Source organism: Trachymyrmex septentrionalis, unplaced genomic scaffold, assembly GCF_001594115.1.
Source record: "Trachymyrmex septentrionalis isolate Tsep2-gDNA-1 unplaced genomic scaffold, Tsep1.0 scaffold20, whole genome shotgun sequence".
Taxonomy (NCBI): domain Eukaryota; kingdom Metazoa; phylum Arthropoda; class Insecta; order Hymenoptera; family Formicidae; genus Trachymyrmex; species Trachymyrmex septentrionalis.
The window spans coordinates 2,559,047-2,569,597 of record NW_017305180.1 but is presented as its reverse complement, the minus strand read 5'-3'; the positions used below and the strand labels follow the sequence as shown (position 1 = coordinate 2,569,597).

The following is a 10,551-nucleotide window of genomic DNA, read 5'->3' as shown; positions in this document are numbered from 1 at the left end:
TATATATAATTTTAAGACATTAAAGTAATATTTGTTATACTCCTATTAATTTATTAAAAATAATTGAAAAATGCTGTAAAGCGCATTAATAACATTAGATATAAAAGGAGAAATTTGATAGATGTTTAAATTGTAATAATAGTACATATGTTTAAACAAAGTATAGTTTAACACCTTGTCGCGTGTTCTCTACATGTAATGCATACATTGAAAAGAACATTATAAGCAATTTTATTTTTTCTGAAAGAAATATGAAAAAAATTGGATAATCTGGATTTAACTCCTACAAGAGATAGAGGGTGTAAGATGTCAGCTAGCCGATTCTGAAGATAGTGGGGGGAGGGGAGGGGGGTTCTCTGGCTGGTCGCGTGTACTAATATGGCGCGCCAACGTTGGGGTTGTGGATTACCGCGCGACTCGTACGGTTAAAAATAGTCATAAGCTGTACGAGCAAAAGCAAGGCAGAGAACGAGAAACGCACGAGGAAAATAAAGGAAGAAAGTATGTTTTTGTACTGAGAAATGAAAAAGAATATTAGCACAGTGAGACTTATACATTCTTCACAAGTTTATGAACAGATAAAAATTTTTTTCTTCTGAATGGCATCATATTTAAGACACGTTTGAAGAAGTTAATTTTTGGAAGAAATGTCTTAAAATATTGATTAAAGACAAAAAAAATTACAATAATAGATAACAATAGATGACAATAGTTGGAATAAAAATTATCAAAAAATATCGTGCAAGATTATTGAGAGAATAATCTATGTTATATTTGTAAATTGATTCTTCTATTTTTACAATATTTAAAAATTTTGTCAATGCTGCGTGGGTTACGATTTATAATCGGCAGTGAAATCATGAAGAAAATCTAACCGAGGTATATTTGATACTACTTGCGTCGTTGGATTTCTGAAGCGAGGTAACAGCTGTACTGATTACTTATTATTTTTAGCAACTATGTCGCTGTTTCAAATTAAATTCTGGAAAATCAGTATTCTTTTAAAGGATTTCTGATACAATAACATAAGTATTTCCACACAGCACACACTTCCAAGGAACATTCTAAAGATGTCCTAGATCCTAAGGACGTTTCCAGGACGTTCATTGAATAAAGTATGGGTTGTAATCATGTTACAACAATTTCCAATTTTCATGTAATAAAATTTTAAACATATACATATTTTTATTCATTATAACTCAGATTTTCACGTAATATCTAAAAGACATCTAAAGGACGTCCTCTTATAAAGTACTGTATGGGAAATAGTAATATACAAAGTTTAAGATTATATTTAAATATGTCTGCATCCTTGAAAAGAATGATGAATATCAAAGATTTCTTGATTTAAATATTGATAGCGATTAATTATATAAGTTTCGATTATTATTTTATACAATTTATTCTATATTTTTTAATTATAAAAATTATATTTTAGAATATTTTGTGCATGTTTTTAAGATTGCTTAATTTTTATTCCATAATATTATTTAGCATGTTTTTGAAATGGCAAAGAACGAAGCTTTGCCTTTCAAACAGTTCATGCGATTATTTGAAAAATAATTGTTTTCCATTAAATTTTTCATTGTTTTCCATTTTATTTTTAATCGAAAGCTATCAAAAAAAGTGGAACTAAAAGCGGTCACGGACGTTTCATTGCGCGGCCAATTAGCGATCTAATTAACGCATGTTTTCAGGGCTGTCATCGTCCTTGTACGGACGACAAAATCAGCGTCTTGAAGAAGCGACTATGTTTAGAAGAGCCGAGGAACTGAATCTTCGTGTATTTCAGTTGCGAGTCATTTTCTGGTTTGGACTGTGGCCAGTGCGACTTGTATAATTCGCACAAACTTTCTTACATATAGTCACTCTCGTTTGTGACGAGCCGCGTTATAATTACCCACGTGACATCGTGATTCATTACGCTTCCTCCCTATTAGCGTCCTGTCTTTTCCACATTGCGAGACGCTTCCTTATCAAACCGCTATTTGCTACGCGCCGAATTTCCGGTCAGTTCTCAGCTGTTTATTGATGTTCCCTGGCAACACGCTTATGCACGCTCCCGTTTTAAATAGAAGATTAACAAACGTTTACATTGCGGCTGCTTTGTGATCGCGAATGTACACGTGTCCGTGCACTTTCTGAAATGTACGGAGTTCTGGTCTTGATCAATTAATTCCTAATAGAAATGTTAAATTTAAAAGCTTAAGATATATTAATTAAAATGTATCTAATTGAGTAATATAAATACTTAAATAAGTTAAATATTCATTAAAAAATTGTTAATGTATTTTAAACAAACTTATTATATTATCTTATTATATTAGCTGCTTATTATATTAGTATTTAAGTGATGGACAGAATTCCATTAATTACGGTGTTTTTTGTTACTAACCTGGCACGTGCTTTAGAAAGCTGATCAATCTGATCTTGAAAGTCGACGACGACCTCCTGATGCTTTTTGCGCAAGAGATGTGCGGTCTCCTCGCTCTCGAGATGAACATCTTCGAGTAGTTTACGCAGCTTGGCCAATTCCGTGTCCCTCTTCTTGTTGATCTCAAACTAAGTAAGAAAATCATTAATTTGTGCATAATTTATGTTTAATTATTTAATACTACTTTTTGTAACTGTATTTGACCTAAACAAAAGAGTTATCTTTGTAAAATTCAAACTTACTTGAGATTCGGCGCCACCCTCAGCCTCTTCGAGACGTTCGGACAATTGGATGACTTGCACGCTTAAATCAGCGCGCTCGCGTTCGATCTGTAAGATTGCAAAATTTTATGAAAAAAAAAGAATAGATAATTTTTAAATTTACAAGTTAATTATTTAAATTTATAAGTTAAAATTTTATATAAGGTCTATATTCCACAGGGACATTTTAAAATAAATTATTAATTAAATAAGGATCTAATGAGAATATTTCTCTCTGAACAATAAAGTAACAGTGACATTATAAGTCCAATATTATCTATAATTTTCTTAACAATGTTACATACAGCATGTATTATATTTCATTACGTTTATCTATTATTAAGTAGTAAATTATAATATTGATATAATGTTACTATTACCCAAGAAACACATAAAAGTCAACAAAAACTAAAATTGACTTTATTTTAATTCTTAATATCAATAAACAATTTTTGTAATCAAAAGTTAGTCTGACCTTCATGACGTCAAAATAAAAAAATGCATCAAGTCAAGAGAAAGTCAAAATAACATCTCTTGACTTGATATGCTCCTTGAGTACTTTACGTTTAACGGGATATATAGTTAAATAAGAAAACTTTCAACATGTTTTTTACAATAATTTAAAAACAATGTTTAAATTAAAATTGAGAAAAATAATATAATTATTTTTTATACTTCTAAATTATATTATTTTATACTTCTTATACTTGAAATAAAATTCTTATAAATTAAATAAACAATAAATGATAAAATTTTTAAATTAAAGTATATCTTTTTAAAAGCTTAAAAACGTTTTTAAATATTATATTCTCTTATGTAACCTATATATTATATAATTAAATGTGAAATTAGATCCTTTGGAATGAGTCTTGGTGATAAATGCAATAAAGTCATGATTATTATTTTGATCAAAGAAATTGCATGACAGTATACTTTGCCACGGTATCTTAAGTGGTAGCTTGACGTCAGATTACTTCACATCGTGAATAGGACGATCTATTTTTGAGCGCGGCGTGTCTATATTGGGAGTCTTATTCATATTACAAACGAAGCGTTTAACGGGAAAAAGGAAGATCACGATACTACTATCATAATATTACATGAAATTGTTTAATTATCTTAATTAGTATTATTTCAGATATTTAATAAAGGCATCTGTTATTAGCACTATGAACACAATATAGTGCTCTCTCTAATAACATACACTTACTAATAATTAATTTAATATAAAACATATACGAAAATTAAAATTTTGTTTCTTTGAAATTTTATTACAGTTATATAATATACTCGCTATTTGATGATAAAATTAAATTGTCATGTATTTATATATCCATGTAAGTATATTACAAAACATTAGATAAATTGTATGTCTTTGTATAATGGTCAAGTATTCAAAAGATTTGCAATTTTTAAATGTAATGCATTCACGTTTAAACAAAGATATTTAATGTGTTTTAAAAGTGTATACCATGCGATGTAACCCGTCATATCAATGTTCGAGGTTTATAGCTTTGAAACTCGAGGAAAATTTTTGGCAATTGTTCAATACACGTATTACGACGTCCGTTATATACCAATCCGATTTCTATGGAATTCTGACAAGCAATGAAATCTGAGAAGATTTGAATTCTTATAAAATGTAATTTTCTATTTAAAGCTCGTTGTATCTTTTTTGTTACACATGTAACTACAGATGAATATTATAACTAAAGAATGTAATTTCAGTAATGTGCGATCTCAGATATGTATGAAATTTCATTAAAACTACGTACAATTTTTTAATTAAAACTTTTTAATAAATAAAGAAATTAATTTTAATTTGTGGGAAGAAACAAGATATATCTTTTTGTTTATGTAGATGGAATTAAATTATTTTTAAATTTTATGTACAAATTTCGTATTCTCTTTTAAGTTTGTATTTGTATGAATCTTCTCTATATAAGATTGAAACATTTAAATTGTAAACCGTTGCAATTTTTGTGAAGATTCTGTATGATAAAATTTTCCTCGTTTCTGAAAGTAGGCGAACAGTGTTGAATACAGCGCAGGAATGCGGGAACGATCTCGAAGAACTTCGCGTTCCTAAAAATAGGTGTAACTTAAGAGCTGGACAATTCGACCTACTGCGATCCATTCTGCAATGAATTAACATTCTTAGATCCTTTCCATTTTCAATTAATGATATCTGAAGAGTGAGATATAAGATTATAATTTTGTTTGGTCAACATAATGGTCAAAATAACTCTTCGATCAAGCACATAACGGTCAAAATAGTTCTTTGATCAAGCACATTTTGATATTATATTATAAATCTTAAATTACAAGTCGAATTTTTACCAGCTTCCTTGGTATTTTCATTTAATTATGCTTGTTATAAAATGCACGTGTCCATTTAATAAGTATTTTTTTAAATAAACGTAAATAAAAACCTGTTTATTATTATTAGTGCTACATTTTGACATCATTATGATGTAATAGTTAAATAATGTATTAAGCACTTGCGTTAATTCTTAATTATTTAACAAACTAAATAATATTTAATTGAATTATTATGTATTAACAAAAATATAATTTGTAACAGTTTATCTATATACTTTAATGTCCTAATATTTTTCAATAAAAGAATGCACACACACACACACATATAAAACAGTTAATCTAATCATTCAATCATTTATTTGCTTTTATATATAGCACAGTTTTATCGAATGTAATCTTAATGTTATTTAATTCTTAACGAAGAATTTGATATCAAACGTCATAGCAGACGCTCGATGTCTGCCATTGCGATTAAGAAGCTTCAAATACTGCAAGGGTATAAAAACATTCATGGAACTCACCCTCTGACGCAGCTCTCTCTCAGACTCCAGGTCATCCTGTAGTAGGCGGATTTTGTCCTGAAAAGAGAGGCAATAAGTATTAGAGGATATTACATGGCGCTCGTTTTAGAGGGTCGACGCTTTACGTAATCATTTGACGAAAATATCCAAGAGTTGAGGCTCGGTATTTCCGAAAGACAGACGGCCTCCGTAGAATAGATTCGTCCTCGGTAGAAGGAGAGAACGACATCGCGATGTCTGCTTAGCGCGTCTTTTAACCGTTTGGCTGAGATTATTTCAAGAAAGGCGCGTATTAACGTTAGATTGCGCCAAAAAATGCCAGGTCACTTGCAAGGGATGAAGAAATGATCTTACTTGGTCATTATAGAGGAGACTACATTTCTCCTTTATACTTCTCTTGAGATAAAATACGTCCTAGAAAAGCATATCCTTAGGTCTGAAGAAAGATGAGCCAAGGTATCTTGTGGACTTAGCATAGCATTGGCAGACGGTATCAAAGCGGTATCGATCTGGCGCCTTGGCATGATCGTCATTTCAGACCGATATTTCACCGACTATTTTTGTGCACGAGCAATCCGATAGCTACAGAACGTCGTACACTTTGCTTCCTCGTTGGATTGGCACTAATATCTTTTATGGTCACTGAACCTTCGTAGTTCACCACCTTCGCGATTGATCACTGCTCCGCGATTGTTCGAATCCATTGCGTATCACTAATAGTCAATGTTTTTATGACATACGGAAACTTTTGTTTTTTTTTTAAAGTTTTATTAAAATATAATGATTAATAGATGCAATCGTGCGTTTCCTCAGGAAGTGGAGAACGTCTGTCAATAGATTCTTTTTTATTCGTCTCGTCATCATAGATAAATGTAATCGTTGCAATATCAATTAAGTGGATTGACAAATCTCATTGATTCATTTAAAATTCTGATTTTAACGAAGCTTTCCGTATTTTTTAGGAAAATAGTTAACTTCCGATTTTTACGATTATTAAATATATTTATATTGTAATACGATTTTAGTGAAATATGAGAATTTGTAACTCTTATTTCGTATTGTGCGAAAAAAATTTTTCGTAGAAATTCAATATTAAATATGAAAGTATATTATATTACAAATTTATTTAAAACGTCTCTGGATATAAATTTTCCGGATTATTTAATTATTTTAATTTCGTCAAGTTTATTTAAACTATTACTAAATTTCTTTCTCTTTAAAGAAGCAATAATTATTTCAAATTAATTTTAATTTTAAATTATTTTTAATTAATTTTAGACAATTTAACTTTTTAAAGGCACTCTATAGATTTATAAATAATTTCATCCAATTTGTTTAAAATATAATTAGAAGGTAGCATTTAAAAGTTGGTAATAAGCAATTGAAAAAATATGCATTATTTTTAATTTTTATCATCGCTGTTGTTCTCTCTCCTACCGAAGGACATCATATCAGAGGCTTTTTCGTAGGACCTACCTCGAGTCTGCTGAGAGCGCTCAGGTCGGCGCTATATTCGATGCTAACATCGGCAGTACCCGCACCACCGGCAGAGCGGTACGTATACTTAGAGGTTTTAGCAACCGCTGAAGACGCCATTTTTCTCTTTTTGTCCTCTATTTGTCTTCAACAATGTTTTGACCTTTTTTCGTATTTTGGGACTCGAGTCCTCTCGTGGATTTTTAGTTTGAACACCCTTCGCCGATAACGGTTTTCCTTTCCGCTGGCTAAGTCAAATCGCCTCAGCCTCAATCGTTGGTACGTCCACTCCACTTCTTCTACGGTCTTCTTCTTCTTCTTCTTCGGGGTTTCGGAGCCGACCAGCGCCCTACTCGTAGTGCGCGACCCGTCGTCGTTCGTATGGCGCGCCGGCTGTTCCATGGCTTCGTCAAAATGACGACCGACGCAAGCGCATTGATGTTGGATCCCCACCAGGAATGGTGAACATGTTCGTCACCGTCGTTGTTCTTGTCGTCTTCATCATCGCCGAGGAAACCACTAAACCACGCTGGACGCCCACGTTGTCTAAAGGTAGTTGCCAAATCGACTTCGGCTTGACCGACTACGGTGATGAAGGTACCGAGCAGAGGATGTCACTCTTTAATGATCTTTATTATGTTATATGAGTTTTAAATTGTGTTATCAAAGAGTGCATTCTCCAGTATTCTCTGAATTAATTTTTGAACATTAGCTAGCTAAACAAATATATATAATGAGGCTCGAAAAAATCTATCAGTGAAAAATGTAAAAAAGCCCATCAGAGCCTACATAAGCTATTCAGATGTACAAAAATTCGTTATTTTTCGTGTGAATATAACAAAACAAATAAAATATACGTTTAAACCCTTCAATTCGGTCCTTATCAACATGAATCGAAATTACATAATTAACGCAAATTCCAAGTTGTTAATTCCCGACAATTAGTTCGTTCTTCTTTATCCAAATGCTAAATTAGCTATGTAATGAATAGCCGAATGATTATCATAATTATTACATTATACAATAATAATATAAACTTATATAAAAACCGAAGTTATATGCATTGCGTCACTACGTAGAATCACATCGCTCATCAAATTGTCAGATTTGCTGTATAGTCATTCAAAAGAAACACGAAACAAAAATTAGAGAATTATTAAATCATTTGTCTGAATTTTCTATTATATCCACTCACATGTAAGCATTTTCTCGCGGCTTCACGTAACAGACTTCGACAGTCAGAGATACAATGAGAGTCAAAATAATAAAGTCAAGTAGAGTTATTGAAATAAAAATAAAACTAAGACCAAAAGAGGATAATAACAACGTTACAATTTAGTAATTCATGTATAGCGGATCCAAAAAATACGTATCATTCTGTAAATTCCAACTCTGTTTCTATTGCTTTATATAGGGATCGCTTCCGAAATCAATCTTTTAAGTACTTTTTCTTTGTCTAAAATCTTTATTATAGAATTTTTGTGCATCCGAATAGTTGATATAGGCTTTGATGAGCTTTTTTTACATTTTTTATTGATTAGTTAGCTACTAATAAATTCCAAAATATTATATTAGAAAAGGGTTTTTTTATTATTTAAATGTTTCCAAATATTTTATGGATTGAATTATAAAATAATTGATTATATGTGTTTGGAGAGCTCAGTATTTAAAAGCAATATGAAAATGATTAATAATCCGCAGGAAATATATCAATTAAAGTTTCGTTCACAGGCAGATTTAGATGAATGTGACAAGAGACCTTAGTTATGCTCCATTTGCTGTCCTCCTTCTCAAAAGAATATATATGTATATGTCAGTTCACTGTCCTTAAACTTAAGGCTCGTTTGCACTTTTCTTATTTATAAATATTTTCAGAACATGATTTAAAACGCATCTATTTGTATTATGTACAACTTGGTGTTTGTTACATATTATTTATTATACAACACCATATTTTTTAATATGGGTATAAAGAGTTCTTTTTGATGTATTTCTGTCTATTTAACACTTAAGATTTGTTTTGCAAACCTTAACACAACTTAAGGTTTGTTTTGCATTTTCCTATTTATAAATATTTTCAGAATATCATTTACCTAAAATGCATCTATTTATATATTATGTATTATCGCATCTATTATATATTATGTACAACTTGGTTTTTGTTACTTATTATACTAACATCATTTTTTAATATAAAGAGTTCTTTCTGATATATTTCTGTTTATTTAACATCATTTTTCTTAAAATTATACTAACCAAATTTGAATTCATGTTTAGCAGGCAAAATATATATATAAGAAGTTATTTATATTTATGTTACAAAAAGGTCAAATTTTGTCATATAGTGTTACTAATAATTAAAAATTTCATTTTCTGTTTAATATAAAAAGTATATGATATTATATATTATTATTGTATATTATTACGATACTATAGGTAGATATAATTATTTTTTATTTAAAAAAAAATACTCTAATCGATTACAATTATAATCTCAAATCAATTTTCATTTCTATAAGTTAATATTCATTTAGTAACTACTTTCCAAAGGTGGTTTCTTGAATTCTTATGCATAAAATTGCTCGAACTAACTTAATATTGTGTACTTGAAAAGAAAGATATATTGAGTAGAATACTCTTAGTTCAGTCAATGATAAAACGAGATGCCGACTCTCATTCAACGATCTATTTATTCAAAGGTGTAGTAGAGGAGTCGTACGAGAAGAAAAAGATATCGAACTATTTAACATTTAGTTACCGGAATATCACAATAACATATTGTTCTTAGATCAGAGATTCATTAATAATTCTGTAGTGGTGCACCGATATGGATATTTAGATACATTTATCTAAACTGGATAAAAGTTGTAGTAAAATCTTTGGAATATATTTTGTAGCACATATACTTATGTACATACATATACATATAAACATATAAATTTAATTAATAATAATCCTATAGTAAACAAATGTGTATCAGTTGATTGTTAATATAATATTTATATTTGTAAATATTCCAAAATGATTAAATAAACAAATAGAAAAATTTTTTTAAGATGTAGATATCTAATAAATATTATACAATTTTATATCCTTTAGTTTGTTTACAATTATTTGTTTGTTAACATGCTTTAGAATGTATGCAATAATAAATATTTATATTATTATAAAATTAATATGCTATAAAATATTAATAACAGAATGAAATAAATTATATTTTAGTAAAAAAATTTGTTTTAAATAAATTAATTTTATTTTTCATATTAATAATAAATTTTTATATTATATTGAATAAATTAATGATACACTAAATGTATGTTTGTGTTATTAAAATAGTATAACATAAATTACAAAAATAGTTATAACTTTATTATTTTAATTCTGCATTTAACTAATTGGTTTTCATGAGGTTGTTAGAATTTCCTGTTGATCTTCTTGCAAACCTAAAATCGCGCCAGACATTTTGGTATTTACAGACAATGTTGTTGACAATGTAACAATGAGAAACGCGAATATGCGGGCGAACAGTTATACCACT

At 29.6% G+C, this 10,551-nt stretch overlaps 1 protein-coding gene and 1 long non-coding RNA gene across 2 annotated transcripts in view; both read right to left on the bottom strand.

Annotated features, from left to right (window-relative positions):
- The window catches only part of LOC108747759 (paramyosin, long form-like), an 18,175-nt gene extending 11,019 nt beyond the window's left edge, over nt 1–7,156 (bottom strand). Inside the window, exons 1-4 of the mRNA XM_018485484.1 lie at nt 7,014–7,156; nt 5,538–5,594; nt 2,677–2,763; nt 2,396–2,562 (exon numbers count right to left, since the gene is read on the bottom strand). Of these exons, the coding sequence (XP_018340986.1) occupies nt 2,396–2,562; nt 2,677–2,763; nt 5,538–5,594; nt 7,014–7,133 (431 nt within the window). The 5' untranslated portion in view covers nt 7,134–7,156. The remainder of the gene's footprint in view (nt 1–2,395; nt 2,563–2,676; nt 2,764–5,537; nt 5,595–7,013) is intronic.
- LOC108747761 lies at nt 5,662–6,440 on the bottom strand. Its single transcript, XR_001939262.1, has 2 exons — nt 5,892–6,440; nt 5,662–5,802 (listed from the first exon to the last, which is right to left on the bottom strand). It is a non-coding gene; the product is annotated as an uncharacterized LOC108747761 (long non-coding RNA).
- Nucleotides 7,157–10,551: the final 3,395 nt, after the last annotated feature.